At 41.2% G+C, this 19172-nt stretch overlaps 1 protein-coding gene across 1 annotated transcript in view; it reads right to left on the bottom strand.

The window, feature by feature from the left end:
* Positions 1-18853, bottom strand: part of MRPL58 (mitochondrial ribosomal protein L58) — a 29822-nt gene extending 10969 nt beyond the window's left edge. The window contains exons 1-4 of the mRNA XM_089682638.1: positions 18678-18853; positions 2415-2448; positions 2095-2154; positions 467-549 (exon numbers count right to left, since the gene is read on the bottom strand). Of these exons, the coding sequence (XP_089538764.1) occupies positions 467-549; positions 2095-2154; positions 2415-2448; positions 18678-18806 (306 nt within the window). The 5' untranslated portion in view covers positions 18807-18853. The remainder of the gene's footprint in view (positions 1-466; positions 550-2094; positions 2155-2414; positions 2449-18677) is intronic.
* Positions 18854-19172: the final 319 nt, after the last annotated feature.

Genomic DNA, 19172 nt, shown 5'->3' with positions numbered 1-19172 from the left:
AAACAACTTGAGGCTGTAATTGGTGCTAAAGGTGCCTCAACAAAGTATTGAGCAAAGGCTGGGAATACTTATGTACATGTGGTTTTCTTTGTTTTTTATTTTAATAAATTGCAAAGATTTCAAAACTAACTTCTTTCACGTTGTCATTATGAGGTATTGTTTGTAGAATGTTGAGGAAAAAATGAATTTAATCCATTTTGGAATAAAGCTGTAACATAACAAAATGTGCCAAAAGTTAAGTGCTGTGAATACTTTCTGGATGCACTGTATGTTTGTGACAGGATTACAGCTATGCCTTTGGTGTGTTGCCTGATTAGTGGTCCATTCTTGCTGCACCTTATGAAATACCTCAAGAAGTAATGCTGCTTCAGAAAGCCACATAGATGTTAAAGATCCTATATACAGTTGCTCTAGGCCAATTCACACCACAGATTATTCCAAATAAGTGATGAAAAGTTTTAATCACCAGCACTGAGATTTTCTGCCTGACATCTTCAGGAATCCAGTCCGCTGAGGATAACTGGAAACGCACTTCAGCCTTTGAGTTAACTGTAATGGGAGTGGGGGAGAGAAAATCATCATTATCAAATCATTCTTTACATAAAGGCAGGACAAATAAATGACACAAGAGGTCAAGTAATCTAGGATTAAGTGTGATCCACTTCAAGCAGTTAGTTACAGTGACAATATACTTGCAGGAAACTATACAGTGTATGTGTAGATAGAGAGCTTTTTTTTAATATGTAACCTAATAATAACAAAAAAAATCTGTCTGAATGCAGAGTTGCAAGTAGAACTGTGACACCTTTTGAAATTTATACCTAGAGACAACTTCAATAGTGATCCTGTAAAGAGCACCTTCCTCCCTGTAATCTAACTACTGTTGCGACACTCCCCTACATTATGATACCCACAGACATGGGATAACAGTCTAAGGATCCATCCACTGACATGGACCAATGTATCAGCCATGCATTCATATTCAAAGCCCTGGCAAACAAAAATGGTCCTGGTCTCATTTTGTGGTAACAACATTTATAGTATGGGAAAATACATTCCTAACATATCATGTATGTGAAGGTTTTCATTTATCTAAGTCATGGTATAGGTACTAGTATTAAGTCACATTTAACTGGATTTGCTCTGTTGCAATTGTTTCATAGCTTCTCCAAGCCACATCGTAAAGTGTTCCTAAACCCAGGACTCTGCATTCACTATATCTGGTCTCCCACAGTACACACAACATGGAAATGCAATTATTTTAGTACACATAAACTGCTAAATACCTTTTCTCATCAGAAGTTAGAGCAGTCTTGTGACTTCCATCAGAGCACTGGTTACAGCTTGTAGGAGTTTTCTTTCTGATCTAGGAGGATGCAAAACCCCTGACCTCTGTCTGACCAGTGCTGATTGCCCTGTGCTGATCACATGCACTCTCGCAAGGAACAAAAACCTCTCTAGCAATATACACTAAACTGAGCATGTGACCAAGGGTTCAGTCTGTAATATCAGGTGGACATTTGAACAAAAAGATGGGCAGAGAAAACAGGACCAAACGGCTTTTTTACACAATGCAGAGCATTAACCCTTTAGGTTCCACAGTGAGTATAACAAGCATGCTTTACTGCATATACAGACTGATTTTACTGTTGTGGGTTTAGTAACACTTTAAGTTCCAATGAGTGATGGGCAGATATTTGAGGATTTATATCCACACAAGCAGCACCAACCATGGAACATGTAGAGGTTGATTGTCCAAGAACAGAAAGGTAAAAGTTGTGGAACCACCATTTTCTAGTTACACAATCCCATCCTTGGTGTCAGGAAATCACCAGAGATGGTATTACTAATGATATGGTTATGGTCATATCATGATTGGTTATACAGGTGGTATCTCCACAAGTTGCAATGTGCCCAGAAACACACAATTGTTTCCATTATTAGCGGAGTTGGTGATGGCCATCTCACCGTGATCCCAAACACCTCCTCAGCAAATGTGTGAGAAAACTAGGAATCCAAATTACATTTAATAAAAAATACCTATTTATCCTGTAATCCTTAGCAAACTAAAAACTCTCATACACAGATCCGTACCTTTGTTAACATTCTGTCCTCCAGGACCGCTGCTTTTACTATAGGAGATGGTCAACCGATCTGATGAAATACAAGTGTTAATATGTTTTGTAACTTTATACAAAAAGTAGGTTGATGATCAATAAAATATATGCTGACTATCTATATCATGTATAACAGTGATTGCGGTCAAAGTCTGTCTATACACAAAACTTTATAGAGCCGTCCTTTTACACTGTTGCATTGTGGTAATGTGATACACGTACCAATTCCATTACGGTGCCTTTCATTGTGAATGACAACACAAACCCGCTCTAATAACTGTAGCTAAATCTACTTACCAACAGGAATGTTTTTGTAATCCTGAGTGTTTTCCTGCAAACAAATAAAACAAAAGATTTTGCTGGTTGAAATGACTTATTTAAAACTACAGCCCTATAGAGATCTGGATTGAGCCCTCATACATTGCAGTTGAAGGGCACCTTAAACAGCTGCCTGAAAAGGTAGGTTCAGGAAAAATGAAAAGGTGATAATACCAAATATCCTGGCCACCCCTCTGGATCCACTCTACATAGCAGGAAAAAAAACAAAAAACATGCATCAATGGAAGGAGTACCAGACCAAAGGCCCCTTTCACACAGCTGTTCCTATCAGGTCTGCCTGTCAGTTTTTCTGGTGGACCTATCAGAAGATCCATGCATTCCTTTGGAGAGGCAGATATAAATAAACTTCTATCTGTTTACACCCACCCACCTCCAAGTCCGCTAAAGGGGATCTGTGCTCTTCCATTTATGCGGAGCAGAACAGAGGTAGCCACGTGTTGTTGTGGGCTTTTGGAATCATGTCAAAAATATGACTTTTATCAAGACATAATGTTATATAGCCAACAGCTCAGCAGAACCGGATGTTAAGAGTTAATTTTGTCTTGGTTAAACCTTCAAGAATTCTAGTTAAAGAACTGAAGAGAACAGGGAATTAAGACTTTTCCAAGACAATGGGATTGTTTAAACTGTCAACAAGGGCTATTTGTATATGGAAGTGAGAAGAATGCATCTACAGAAAGTCAAACACATAGGACTCTGACTTGTAAACATTTCAACAATAATGAGACGGGAACTCAACTGTTTGGAAGCTTAACCAAAACCTGTAGAGTGTGATGAACCAACAAACCTCTGAAACTATTACTATCTACTATTGTTCACCAAGGGTGAAAGCATTAACAATTGTTTACCATGAGTCCGATACAAGGGCTAGGCAAACAGAGATTTTTTTCCTATACAGAGGAAATGTTGATGCTGAAACCAAGGGGTGAAATTCAGGACATTTAAGTTTAAAAGTTCACTGTATATCATTACAAAAATGTACTACAAAAACAGATTATAAATAAGATGTCATAGACTTTAAACACCACTAAATACTCAGCAATGGGAACTATATATCACTAACTTGAGTATTGAGATGATGGGAAGTAAGATGTATTATAAACTAGCATTAGTTACATGTCTTATCAGGAAACAAACAGGATGATACTTCAAGGAGGAATAACCGAATATACACCTATATTCCATGGTCCCTATTTAGAATATCATAGGTATGATCACTGCTATATCTGGAAAGTGCTGTATATTTTATTCCTGAAATTACCTGAAGATTCCACCCAAGGTATGAGTCATCTCAAATACTCACATTGTTCTGTGATACATGACCGCCACCTGGCGGGCAGGTGAGAAATAGCTTATGTACACACATTTCTCAACTAGCCAATCAGGAAGCCTGGTGGGAAGGTATCTTAGAACAATGGACTAGTGGATATAAAAAGCCCATGTGCTGTAACATAAAAAAAAACCTCATGAAAAGAAGAAAAACCCTCATAAAGACCTCATGGAAAGACCTGACATCTGAAGAAGATCTCTGCTGAATAACTACTCTTCCATCTTTTCAACTTCCTAAACTTTAAACCTCCAAACTTATAACTTCCTACATTCTCCCCTATTGAATCTCTCACTTGCCTATATATCAGTCTAAAGGCGTTCCACTGCCAGCTAAATCCACGGGAGAGTTGCCTAGTCTGACGTCCGGGTGTGGTGAGATGTTTATTTGATTTGTATTCATTACTTTCTCTGTTGTGTAGAATCATAAAAATTACCGTAGTGTATTACAACAATATTGGATAGTTAGATATATGTAGTCAGATACTGTGTTACTGTTAAAAAAATTGTTTATTGCCATATTATAAATTTTTCCATATTTCATAATTTATTGAATATTAATAACCAGAGTATCATATATCAAGGGCTTACTTCTTGCAGGCCTATGGCCACGGCATGTAGGAATATAACCTTTGAGATATTCGAAATTATTAATTATTAATAAATTTAATAAATATCGTATCATTTAAATTTGTGATTGATGTAATTAGTTAGAGACATTATTAGTGTGTCTTACATTGGTAGGATATATTTTTGATTGTGTGTACCATTATTCATTTATCACCAGTCTTTTGTGTTTTGTGTTAATATATATATAATTTTTGTACATAAATAAATTTTTATATTTATCTATTATAAGGCAAATTTTGTGTGTATGGTACGAAATCATATTGGCTAAAAGAATTCAAGGTATAATAATAAGTGGTGATCAAATTATCAAGGTGTCCAAATTATTGGTTTACTAAATATTTGCCGTATTTTAACGGCTGGAGGCACTGTAATATTTCATCTAAGGGAAAGGGACACGCCCTTTATAAATAATATATATCCTTACATAAACCACCACAACATAAATTTGGAGGCACTGCTGAGATCCATAGAAATCGTACCATAACACAAAACGCACTGGTGATTGTATATTTGTACACGTTATCAAACATATATTTTGTATCAAAATGGCATCCAGTAATCACGGATCCACCTCTTCCAAGCATAACGAGGAAAATATGGCGGCCCAAGGTGTTGAGGAAGAAACTCTGAAGCCAGCCCGGAAAGCTGCCGGTGCTTGGCAGAATTATGTTGAATGTGGAGTAATAGATTATCTCCGCAAGAGATTAGGTCTGGGGGATAGCCATAATGAGTTTGTGGATGAAGAAAAAAAACAGGCTATGAGCACCTTTGAGGACCTGTTTAACCAAAAGGGCCAGGTTGTTGGGTTTTTAATGGCATTTGCTGGAGCAGAAAGTGATAGAGGCCGTGACAGACTTCTCCTAGAAGCTTGGCCCATGTTATGGTTCATGACCGCTGGAGCTGCCCAGCGGACCATGACTCTAAGGGAAGAGTTGTCAGAGGCCCGCCTCTTGTTAGAAAGCAAAAATCAGGACATTGAGTCTTTGAAAGGGAAGCTTGGTCATGCCGGTATTCGTTTAGACGAATCCGAGAAACATTATGATAGATTGGTCGGAGATTTTCGAAGTGCTCAGGACCTGTATGAAAGAAACTTTCAGGAATTAAAACAACTTCAAGAGAAGTATCAGGACTTAAAAGATGAGGTGAAGTACTTCAGATCAGAGAGGTTATCTCCTGTTAAAATTAAAGTTCACCCAGGGGATAAGCATGACCAGTCAGAACTTACCTTGATAAAATCTGAGCAGAAAACTCTGGAGGAGCAGATTATAAGGTTGACGGCCCAAATAAATTCTGGGGTCCAAAGACGGACCAACCCAGTCAAGCCAGAGGCTGATGAGCGGAGATACCCGCATCACAGCGAAGTATCTGATAGTGAGTCAGGGTCAGAATATAGGTCACCTCCTAGGCTTTCAAGATACACTCCAGAGCGCTCTGAAGAAAAATATGAGGTTTCATATAGGCAGGAAGGGAAATCCCAGGGGTCATTCAGGAGATATGACACCCCAAAGGTCATTAAGTTCCTGAAGGACACTGTTCCTATGTTTTCTAAGAAAGGGTCCCTTGAAATCACCGAACACATGAAAACATATGAACAGACGTTAGAGATTCTGGGCATTAGAGATGACCACACCAAAATAGAATTGCTGCCATGGGTGTTTGAGGAGAAATACCGGCAATTCTTTGAGACCTTGAGGGCCTATTCCAATCAGTCCTGGAGAGAGGTTAAACATAAGTGCCACATGGAATTTGGGCCTTATAAAACTGTAACCTCTGCCAAGGCTGCGGCCTACAATTTAAAGTGTGGTCCTCACCAAAGCCCTGCAGAATTTCTGGCTGTCCTCAGAAATGCCTATTTCCTGGCTGAAAAGGATCCCAATCCTAACCAGCCAGAATTCAAGACACTATTCTATGAAGCATTACCTGCTTACATAAAATTGGGACTTGCAAAGGATTACAGAAAGGGATGCTCTCTTGATTGGTTGGTGAGAGAGAGTGACTATTTATTCTCGATCCAACAGTCCAGTGAGGGCGGGATAAAAAGAGAACCTAAAAATAGCCCCAAGATGGTAGCAGCCACTACCGTTTCCCCTCCAAATCCAAATTTGCAGGCAGAGAAGAAATCATATGCGGAAGTAGTCCGTGGGGGTAAAACCAATGGTTCCCCTAGATTTGTACCTCAAACCCAGCAAGTGAAGGAGGTCCATAACTTTGCACCCCAAAACCAGTGGGTGAGAAAGGATAGGCAAAAGCCAGGGAACTACGGTAGTGGAAGTGAGAAGAATAAAAAGTATGGTAAGGGCCAGTACAGTGATGAAAATCAAAGGAGGCAATGGTATCCTCAGAGGTTCTATTATCCTCGCCAAAACCAACATGGGAATTTTTATGGGAACCCCAATTTCAACAGGCCCCATAATTACAATAAGAATCCCAATTTTAATAAAAACTCCGACTTCCAAAGATTTCCTCCACGCCAAGAACACCCTCAGGCTCAAAGGGGGGATACAGTACCCCAGGCTCCCTTTAATAACAGGGAGACCCCAAAACCTCAGAGAGAACAATGGCGTCGGGACCAGAGCAGTAGTTCTGACTCTGAGTCTCATTACCAGTCTCGTCCAAAATACAAGCGCAAGTATAGGAAAAGGGAGAATCAACAGAATGACTCCTCTGAGCGTATTGGACAAATAGAGGCACAGGTCAGCAAAATGGCTGAACAGATGGACAGGCTTGTCACTCAATTTCCATCCAATCCTTTTTTAGGAGCAGCTCCTGTGACCAACCAAGGGTCACAGAATTAACAGGCAACCAAGCCTTAAACCAACAGGGGAGGACACTGAGTCAAATGACAGGAGATGTGTGCCCCGTCCCTGACACGCCTACTAATGGAGAAGCTAGTTCTCAGGCAAAGGGGGACCAGTTGTTGGTTATTAATGATTCTCCTGTTTTTCAGTGTCCATCTATTGCCCCTAATATAGTCGCGGCATCGGAAATCGTTGGGATTGACAAGCCAGACGGAGCACCAACTTCTAGTTGTGCTTCTGTCTTGAGACAGTCCAAGAATCCCACCAGGGAGGATAAGGGTAATGTGTCCACCACATGCGGTGAGATAAGAGCCAGTCACATGTTATTGAAGGGCCCACAGATCTTCAACCACACTAATTTCATGTGTGAGATGACTGAATCTGATGGGAGATATTATGCCACGGTGCAGGTGCAGGATGCCAGTGATCTTTCGATTGTCGGCTTAATAGACACTGGATCCCAAGCAACCATCATGTCACAGGAGCATTTTGACAAAGTGGCGAATGTCATGCCCACCAAGCCAAGACTTAAAAGTTTTGACAGCTCATTGATTGGTGTAGGTGGAGACCCTTTACAAGTCATGGGTACCGCCTGGCTGAAACTGAAACTGGGTAATAAGGAACTGAGACACCCCATCATCATTGCTAGCATATCACAGCACCACATGATAATTGGGATGGACTTCCTAAAAAGGCTGAACACCATAGTTGATTGTGTGAACCAAGTCCTGTGGTCACAGGTAAATACCCCAATTAAATATGGGAAACTTAAAACTCCCCATTCCCGACAACACTGCCACCTGGTGGAAGAAAGGCCTGGATCATTAGAAATCCATTTCAGGAACAGCCAACTTCCTGATGTAACGGTTATCAAACCTGATGACTGTAACCCTATCAGAAGAGATGAGGAACACATTTTTAGAATTCCCCAAGATAAAATCAAAGATATTTCCCTCCAAGATGACATCCTTACGATATCTTTTCATCAGGAGGATAAACCAAGAAAAGGGGGAGATCATACCCAATTCTTGACAGGTATTGAAAGGGTTAACAGCGACTTGTTTATCCCCATCCGGATAAATGGTCTTAATAGGTCAAAATATGCCAAACTAGATTTGAGACAGGAACACAGCTTTGTAAGCCATGGGTTGATAAAACACCTGACCGAAATGGAAATGATCCGTTTCTCCACACCTCAGCGTCATTGGATTTCAGACTCCCTTGATGACTCTGATGATCACAATTCAATGGCTAGGTGTCTCTTAAACGTCACTGTAGGAAACAAAACAGCCACCCATGTGTTCCTAGTCTTGGATAATCCCCAAACTAAAATTTATTTTGGCAACGATGTATTACATCGCTTTGCAACGCAAGTCGACCTAATTAATGACTGTTTATGGAGTCGACTAAAGGGGGACCCCGAAAAATACCAAAATCTGGACTTAGCTTTAAAATCCCAGCAACAGATGCCTTATGCTGTTGAAGTCCAGGTAGCCCAAAAGATTACAATTCCTAAGGGCATAAATAATTTCATACTCCCCATCCAAGTTAAAAAGGGACATAGACTGAAGGGGTCAGATGCATTAGTATGCCTCTCCCATAAAATGCAGGGGGAGGGACTGAACATTACACACACGCCCCTAGTCAACACACATCAATCCCCGATGTACATTTACGTACATAATCTGTCCAATCAGGACATCGTCTTACCCAAAGAGACCCTTATTGGTCTAGCGGTAGAGACTGAATATTATACCTTTGGGGTTACTAACCAGGTGATTGGACTCATCCCCGATGAATATTTGTCGGAGGAACAATTAATTGAACAAACATTCCATTCATTACCAGAGGGTATTTTCACCATAGAGTCCATTTATCCATTCGATTCTAAAGATGGCACCTGTCGAATCGAAGAGACATCAATTGTCTTTGATCACCCAATCAAAGAACAAGAGTACCCCAAAGAACCTGGATGGCAGGAGAACACACACACACATCACATACCCAATGACCTCACCACGAAACTTGAAGAGGCATATGAGATAGGTCAGCCGGAAAGCTTTCCTGGATTCAAGGAGTTAGTGGAAGAGATGGTGGCCCTCGCCGACGCGTGTGCCAGTGATCTCGACCGACAATTGCTCCGAGAGCTTCTCCTTGAATTCCAAGAGATCTTTGCCAGGGATTCTTACGATTGTGGGACTACTGACCTACACATCGCTAGGATCCAAACAGATCCAGATGCCCCACCAGTATTCGTAAGACAGTATAGGTTACCATTAGCTTCCTATGAATCTCTAGCTGAGATTATCAGGAAGTTACATGAAAGGGGTATAATTAGGCCCATCCACAGCTCCTACAACCACCCGATCCTGGGTATCTTAAAACCCAATGGACAATGGCGTTTGTGCGCTGATCTCCGTCAGCTAAACAAACGTGTGTACATGTCAGGATGGCCTGTCCCATACATAGACCAGTGTCTCGCCCAGCTCCAAGGATCCCAAGTTTTCACAGCTTTGGATTGTGCACAGGGGTATTGGACCATAAAGGTGAGTGAGGAAGACCAATACAAACTGGCCTTCAGTTTTGGGAATCGACAATATTGTTGGGTACGAATGCCTTTCGGATTCATAAATTCCGGACATGAATTTGCTGTGTTCATGCACAAGGCCATGCCAGACGCCTTCGAAAGGGGGACGTTGGCATATGTGGACGATATCCTGATCAAAAGTACTGATATGACCAAACATATTACAGAACTTCGGCATGTCCTGGGCCAATTAAAAGCAGCAGGAGTTAAACTGTCCTTACAAAAAGCCCAGTGGTGTCGCACGAAGGTAAACTTCCTAGGCCATGAAGTTACTGCTGAAGGTTTGAACCCACAAAAGAAGAAAGTTGAGGCGGTTCTGAACTGTAAAGTCCCTACTAACCTTAAAGAATTGAGATCATTCCTAGGTATGGTAAACTACTCGCGTAAGTTTATTGACAATTACGCCGAGATAAGCAAGCCACTGCTTCACCTACTGAAGAAGGATGTCGAATGGTCGTGGGGTAAGAAACAGGAGGACGCCATGAAGGAATTAAAGGAACGTCTCACACAAGCGCCGTGTCTCGGATATCCCGAAGGGGGTAAAAATTTCTATCTAGAGACAGGGTTTACGCAGGTAAGTATGAGTTCTGTTCTTTACCAGAAACGTGATGATGTCAGTAAGGTGATTGCCTATGCCAGTAAAACTTTGTCCCCGGTTGAAGTAAAGTTCAGTGACTGTGAAAAAGCTCTATTGTCCACCGTGTGGGCATTACAGAATTTTCGCAGTTACATTCAGGGAGAGAGAATCATTGTTGAAACGGCCCACCAGCCTTTACAGTATTTAAAGAGTGAACGTATCAAGGGAGGAAATGTGTCTAATAGCCGCATCACTGCTTGGACTTTGTCTTTGCAAGGGTGGCCTCTTGAAATTCGGTACAAACAGAACAAGGAAAGTCCAGTAGCCCAGGGCCTAGCCGAGCTCCATGATTGTTCCGCAACTACGCCTGCTATGGAGGCCCCGGACACTGACTTTCTGGAAGAACAACTGTTCTCTCCCTACAAGGTTTATGATGAAGAATACTGTAAACAGCTGCCGTGTGTATATGTGGATGGTTGTGCTTTTCATCACAAGGATGGGGAACAGCTCCAACTAGTGGCAGGTATTGGAATCGTTTGGACCCAAGGTGTCATCCCAATTTCTGTGGGATACAAACTTGGACCAAAAAGCAGTCAGGTTGCTGAACTTACTGCAATTCTTAGAGCAGTTGAGATGGCTATAGAGTTCAACATCAGAGAGTGTGCCATCATAACCGATTCCAATTATGTCAGGAATAGTTTTGTGGAGTATTTTCCTAGGTGGAAGCGAAACAACATGAACAAGAGTAATCACAAACCCGTGAAACATGGTAAACTCTTTTGTCACATTGATGAACTGGTAAGGTCCAATGATCTCACTCTACACTTCAAGAAGACCAAAGGCCACTCCAAGGTTCTAGGTGCCGAGAAAGAAGGGAACGATCTGGCCGATTCTCTAGCCAAGGAAGGGGCAATCACCGGTGAACTGTTAGACATTGATCAATTTTTAGGTACCGTACAGGTCGAAGCTGTCACCAGGCAACAGGCCAGAACAGCTGGTGATCCAAATGCAATACAGTGGAGTCACGATTCTCCTAGTGAGGATTTAATTACTGCCCAAAAAGAAGACCCAATAATTGGCTTGTTTTATAGTCATATAGAAGATCCCAACCAAAATCCCATAAATAAGGAAGTATGTAGTGGGAAGGAGGATTTACGTATCTTAATGAAATCCAAATCCCAATTCTCTTTATACCAGGGATTGTTGATACGAACCTCAAAGGGTGGCGTACAACAATGGGTCGTCCCACTTAAATTTAGAGGTTTGATGCTACAGCATGCCCATGATGCTCCCACTTCCGGTCATCGTGGAGAGAAGATCACGTATGAGATCCTGCGGGATTATGCCTACTGGCCTCATATGTTACGTGATGTGAAGGAGTACTGCCAAGGTTGCCTAATATGTCCCCAATTTCAACCTACCAAGCCAACTCACAGAGCACCTCTCCAGAAGAGGGGGATATGTATGCCTTGGTCAGACCTTCAGATGGATTTTATTGGGCCAGTAACAAAATCTTCACGAGGAAATCGGTATATGTTAACAGTTACATGTTTATTCACCAAGTATGTCGAATGTATACCAGCACCAAATAATAGCTCCGAGACATGTGCTGCATTGCTAATAAATCATGTATTTTCTCGTTTTGGTTTACCTCAGAGGATAGAGTCTGATAGAGGATCGCACTTCACTAGCGAAGTGATGGCCAAATTGTGGAAAATTTTGGGGGTTAAAAGGAAATTGCATATCGCCTATCGGCCAGCCTCTAGTGGTGGTGTAGAACGATACAATCAGACCATCGTTAATGTCCTTAAGAAATTTGTTAAGGAAACAGGCAAAGATTGGGATGTCAAGCTCCCGCTGGTCCTGATGGCGTTGAGGGCTACTCCGAATACAGTTACAAAAATGTCATCTTTTGAACTGATGACAGGTAGACGGATGGTACTGCCCCAGCACTTATTGTATCGCACTACAGATCAAAATTTGATCAATGCTACCACCACACACCAGTACATAGAGGATTTACGTAAACATCTGCAATATGCTTTTGCCTTTGCCCAGCGAAATTTGGAAAGAGCTGCAACTAGTGCTAAGACATACTATGATCTCAAAACCTCCAAGAAGGAATATGAGATTGGTGACAAGGTCTATCTATACAACTTTGCAAGAGACCAGATCAAGGAACGGAAATTCCTTCCATCTTGGAAAGGTCCGTTCTCTATCATTGACAGAATCTCTCCGGTCGCATATAAATTGCAGGTGACACGGTATGGTGAAATCAGTGATAGATGGGTGCACATCAATCAATTACGTGCTTGCCATCCGAAGTCTCAATTGCAGTTGTTGGAAGACTAAACCCACCAATTCCTATCTGGAGATATTGAGATCATTCTTAAACCTCCTTTAAACATATAATTCATATTTTGCCTTACAGGATCCGGTAATATAATTTTATGTATATCCATTACTCAAACTGTTCATTTTAATAATTTAGAAAGGAAGGCCCAGACTATGACCAGACCGGCGATCGGAGGTGTCAATGACCGGACCCTAGAAGGAAGCTATAATGTCCTGTGGGAAAGTCCAGATGCCAGAGATCGATCCGGAGACGATAACCTGATGTCCCAGGCCACCAAGGGCCAGTCCAGAGGAAAAGACCCGCCTAGGAGACCGTCTAAGAGACCTGTCGTGCGGAGGACCCATGGACCCCAAGGTGGATGTGTCAGGCCAGGCCGGCCTCATCACAAGACCAAGATCGTCATCGGAAGTGTCCATCTAAAGACGCCGAGTCAAGTTGAGGAACAACCAGCATGACCGCTGCCATTTTATTATCGGAATTTTTTTTTTATTATTTCATTCCCTTCACCGGAGAAGACGAACAATCACTCTAGCCAAAAGCCTCACTCATGTTTTTCGATACAGACACCCCTATACACGTGCCTGTACCCCAAAAACAAAGGGGGATTTTGTTGTGGGCTTTTGGAATCATGTCAAAAATATGACTTTTATCAAGACATAATGTTATATAGCCAACAGCTCAGCAGAACCGGATGTTAAGAGTTAATTTTGTCTTGGTTAAACCTTCAAGAATTCTAGTTAAAGAACTGAAGAGAACAGGGAATTAAGACTTTTCCAAGACAATGGGATTGTTTAAACTGTCAACAAGGGCTATTTGTATATGGAAGTGAGAAGAATGCATCTACAGAAAGTCAAACACATAGGACTCTGACTTGTAAACATTTCAACAATAATGAGACGGGAACTCAACTGTTTGGAAGCTTAACCAAAACCTGTAGAGTGTGATGAACCAACAAACCTCTGAAACTATTACTATCTACTATTGTTCACCAAGGGTGAAAGCATTAACAATTGTTTACCATGAGTCCGATACAAGGGCTAGGCAAACAGAGATTTTTTTCCTATACAGAGGAAATGTTGATGCTGAAACCAAGGGGTGAAATTCAGGACATTTAAGTTTAAAAGTTCACTGTATATCATTACAAAAATGTACTACAAAAACAGATTATAAATAAGATGTCATAGACTTTAAACACCACTAAATACTCAGCAATGGGAACTATATATCACTAACTTGAGTATTGAGATGATGGGAAGTAAGATGTATTATAAACTAGCATTAGTTACATGTCTTATCAGGAAACAAACAGGATGATACTTCAAGGAGGAATAACCGAATATACACCTATATTCCATGGTCCCTATTTAGAATATCATAGGTATGATCACTGCTATATCTGGAAAGTGCTGTATATTTTATTCCTGAAATTACCTGAAGATTCCACCCAAGGTATGAGTCATCTCAAATACTCACATTGTTCTGTGATACATGACCGCCACCTGGCGGGCAGGTGAGAAATAGCTTATGTACACACATTTCTCAACTAGCCAATCAGGAAGCCTGGTGGGAAGGTATCTTAGAACAATGGACTAGTGGATATAAAAAGCCCATGTGCTGTAACATAAAAAAAAACCTCATGAAAAGAAGAAAAACCCTCATAAAGACCTCATGGAAAGACCTGACATCTGAAGAAGATCTCTGCTGAATAACTACTCTTCCATCTTTTCAACTTCCTAAACTTTAAACCTCCAAACTTATAACTTCCTACATTCTCCCCTATTGAATCTCTCACTTGCCTATATATCAGTCTAAAGGCGTTCCACTGCCAGCTAAATCCACGGGAGAGTTGCCTAGTCTGACGTCCGGGTGTGGTGAGATGTTTATTTGATTTGTATTCATTACTTTCTCTGTTGTGTAGAATCATAAAAATTACCGTAGTGTATTACAACAATATTGGATAGTTAGATATATGTAGTCAGATACTGTGTTACTGTTAAAAAAATTGTTTATTGCCATATTATAAATTTTTCCATATTTCATAATTTATTGAATATTAATAACCAGAGTATCATATATCAAGGGCTTACTTCTTGCAGGCCTATGGCCACGGCATGTAGGAATATAACCTTTGAGATATTCGAAATTATTAATTATTAATAAATTTAATAAATATCGTATCATTTAAATTTGTGATTGATGTAATTAGTTAGAGACATTATTAGTGTGTCTTACATTGGTAGGATATATTTTTGATTGTGTGTACCATTATTCATTTATCACCAGTCTTTTGTGTTTTGTGTTAATATATATATAATTTTTGTACATAAATAAATTTTTATATTTATCTATTATAAGGCAAATTTTGTGTGTATGGTACGAAATCATATTGGCTAAAAGAATTCAAGGTATAATAATAAGTGGTGATCAAATTATCAAGGTGTCCAAATTATTGGTTTACTAAATATTTGCCGTATTTTAACGGCTGGAGGCACTGTAATATTTCATCTAAGGGAAAGGGACACGCCCTTTATAAATAATATATATCCTTACATAAACCACCACGACAGTGTCAATGGACAGTGGAGTCCCCTTACTCCCATCCACCCAGAGAGCAGAGTGAGCTCTGTCCATGTCCGCTCTGCAGAAACTAAGCAGACACGCATGCGTCATCTGCCCACTCTGCTCCGATCAGCAGGGAATCATCTCACAGAATCTGCCCCCTGTGAAAGGTGACTAAAACCGTCCAAATTTATCAGTTTTACCACATGGTGCCCGGCCTATTGTAATATGATGGCCGGGAAAGACATTCCTCGTTCCTTGTATGATGTCCTCCTGGAAAGCACCTTGTGTGGGGCCGCGATCTGTCACCTGCGGTGTCCACTAGACACAGTTGATGACAGATCACTGTACCGGCCCGCTGTCGGTACCATGTGATCACTGTGACCAATCACAGATCGCATAACAATTGTAAACAATGAATGGCTTCCTTTCATGCCATTCATTGTGTACAGTTGTGTTGCTAGCTATGATTGGTCATAGTAATCACATGGTTAAGACAGAGCCAATCACAGCCCATCTGTACCATGTGATTAGCTGTGGCCAATCACACCAATACTTACTGAATTGATTTCATTCAGTAAATTGCAATGCAATTCACTGCTGTAACCATTTATAATGTGTAAAAAAATTCCTGATCACTTTCCCAGAGTAGTACAATGTTACTATGGTCACAGTTTGTTTATAAAAAAAAAAAAAAAAAAAAGAAATGTAAAAGAAAAGAAAAGAAAAAAAATTTAATAAAAAATAAACGAAATTTAAAAAAATATTAAAAGCTTTTTGAATTTTTTCATACTGTCACCAGTCAGTGTTCCTGATCACTGTCACACCAGTTCTATGATGATGCTGTACTGCACTGGTGACAGTATGTAAAAAAAAAAAGTGAATTTTTTTTTACTTTTTTCATTTTCCAAAAAAAATGACAGAAATTAAAACTTCCCCCTATAAAACTGGGCAAAAAACATGTACAACTTCAAAAAACAAGCCATGCCTATTACTAAATTCATTGTACTGTCTACTCTCCAAAAGGGGGTCATTTGGGGGGTATCTGTACTGTTCTGACAGTCCAAATGAGATTGGCCATCAGTACATCAGGACTGATCGATTTTCAGACATATACCATGGTTTGTGGACTTCAGGGATGTTGAATTCCTATTGCCTGACGCCCAGGACATGTAGTCCAGGCACAGGGCAGATATTTGGTTTTTTTTTACCTTCAGCCCTGCTGTGGGTAAGCAGCAGGGCTCACCTGTCAGGTGGAATCTTTCAGGCCTCTCTGCCCCTGTGTGAAGCTCCCCCCCACCCACTGTCTGCCAGGCTCTTCTTGCCCATCTGCAGGTCCAGGACTGGCTCACTGCCGGCGGCTAGAGGGGATGGAGGAGAGTGGACAAGTCCGCTCCCCTCCTCTTCTTGTCCTGACCCGGAAGTGACATTATGATGTCACTTCTGGGTCCCTGTTGAGAGATTCCCAGCAATTGAGGCCAGGAAAGAATGTAATGCAGTGCGATGTGCACTGCATTACATTCAGGGGAGCAGAGGGGAAACATCCAGGGTCTTTTAGACATTGGATGCTTTAATAAAGAAAAAAATCATCACATACGGGACATTGTGCATATACGCACATACAAATGAAAAGCACACGCTGAAACCCCTACGCATGAAAATGCTGATTGCGATACACGTTACATATCGCTGCACATGTCAGAAAGAGAGCAATAATTCTAGCACCAGACCTCCTCTGTCATGCTAACCTGATGACCTAGAAGAGGCTTTAAAAGTGACACCTATAGAAACTGACGTTCGTCGCCATTTCACAAGCGCAAATTTAAATTTAAGGTTTGACAAGTTGGATATCTATTTACTCGCAGCAACCTCATCTTTTATATTTTACAAACAAATGGGGTAATTTATTGCTTTTTTTTGTGCCCTAAAATGAACTAACTTGTATTTTTTACTGAAAATTTGTGGTAATATCATGTGACAAAAAATTGGAACTACCACTAGTTTATTCTCTAGGGTGTCTGCTTTCAGAAAATATATGTTTGGGGGTTTTATGCAATCTTCAGGTCTAAAATTATTTTTTTTAAACGTGTGCAAAAAAGGTAAAAACGGCTCTGGTAGCAAAGGGGATAAAGAATAGGCTGGACACGCCCCTTTCCTGACAAGCACCCAATCGGTGCTCATGACACTGCAAGGTCTCTCCCCTCCCTGCTAGTCTCCAGGTGCGGTGCTGAAGACAGGCAGGGAAGGGAAGAGGAGATAAACAGCGCAGTGTTAAAAATATTAACCGTTTAAATCGCCATAAAGCCACTTTTGTTTTTAAAAGTCCCAGACATTCCTAAAACCACCTTTGATTTAAATACGGTTTTAGTAAAAAAGATTTTTTTTTTTATCTGGACAAGTAGATTGTCATGAGGGACAATTAGACTGGGACACCAATTAACACCCTGGTCACATCAAGCCTGGCTTTGAAATTGTGCGACTTACAGTGAAGTTGCACAATTTCAAGGTTGGATGAAATGCCAATTTCAGATGCAATTTGGAGACATCTAACACAGATGTCTATGCAGATCGCACCAAAAGTAGTACATGTGCTACTTTAGAAATCGGTGCGGCTCCGACCAAGTCAGAACTCAACTGATAAACCCGCTGTAATTGCAGACAATAGGGTGCGACTTGGCATATGATATGCAAATCGCATGCCAAGTCGCACCCGACGTGACCGGGGTGTAAGGCTCTGGTCACATCAAATCCGATTTTGAAATCGTGCGACTTACAGTGAAGTTGCACAATTTAAAAATCGGGTGAGATGCCGATTTCCTTGCGATTTGCAAGACATCTGACATAGATGTCTATTGAAATCGCAACAAAAGTAGTACATGTGCTACGTGGGAAATCGGTGCGGCTCCGACCAAGTTGGAACCGCATTGATATGACCGCTCTGATAGCGGACAATATGGTGCGACTTGGCATGCGATATGCAAATCACCTGCCAAGTCGCATCCAGTGTGAACCAACCCTTAGTCCAGGACAAGTAGTTTTTTAAAAAATTATTAATATACCGGATTTCTATAGCGCCAACAGTTTTCTCAGCGCTTTACAATATAATGGAAGACAATATAATTACATTTCAGTACAGAAGGAATAGGAGGGCCCTGCTCGAAGCGCTTACAATCTAAAAATGTCTGCACCCCTGGGACTGTATACTTTGACTAGTGGTACTCCTATGTAGACAGGCCTGGACACCTGAGGAGGACAGAACACAAGGTCCGGGGTCTCTATGTCTTCCACAATGACACCCTTCCACCCCAATCACACAGGTCACACTCCCTTCTCTCATTGGTGGAACAAGCTGTCACACTCCTAGTCCCGCCCTCTTTCCTTCGCTTACCTCAACCGCCCGCCTTGTGTTGCCCGGATACAATTTATCTAAGCTGTAAACACTCCGAAAACTGGAGCAATACCGAACCCCGGTGACCCGAACCATGCCCAGCCGCGACAACACACCGGCCAGCGCCATATTGGCCTCCGTGCCCTTCCTGCTCCTCACGGTGCAGCACAGAATACCGTCCGCCTGTCAACTGGAGCAAAGGCACTATAGTTCCGCTTCAAATATGTGTCTAGTCGTGTCTGTTCACAAATATCCTTTTTCTGGCCCGGATACTGGGTAGGAATGTACATTTCAGAACACTCTCTATGTATAACATATTACAAATAAAACGTGCAGAATACTGACCTGTGTATGGAGGGAGCCAGTCAGGGTAAGGCCAGGTTCACACCTATGCAGTTTGCGTTTGAGCCGTTTCTGCATTGCGTTTTGCGTAACGTTTGTGCACTTGCGTTTTTTCCACTATGCGTTTTTTTTTTTTTCATTTTTCTTGTTGCT

This window comes from Staurois parvus, unplaced genomic scaffold (assembly GCF_062004578.1).
Source record: "Staurois parvus isolate SC_StPar_1 unplaced genomic scaffold, SC_StPar_1.0 ptg000293l, whole genome shotgun sequence".
Taxonomy (NCBI): domain Eukaryota; kingdom Metazoa; phylum Chordata; class Amphibia; order Anura; family Ranidae; genus Staurois; species Staurois parvus.
Note: the sequence above shows the minus strand (reverse complement) of the source record. Positions and strands in the feature narration are given on the sequence as shown.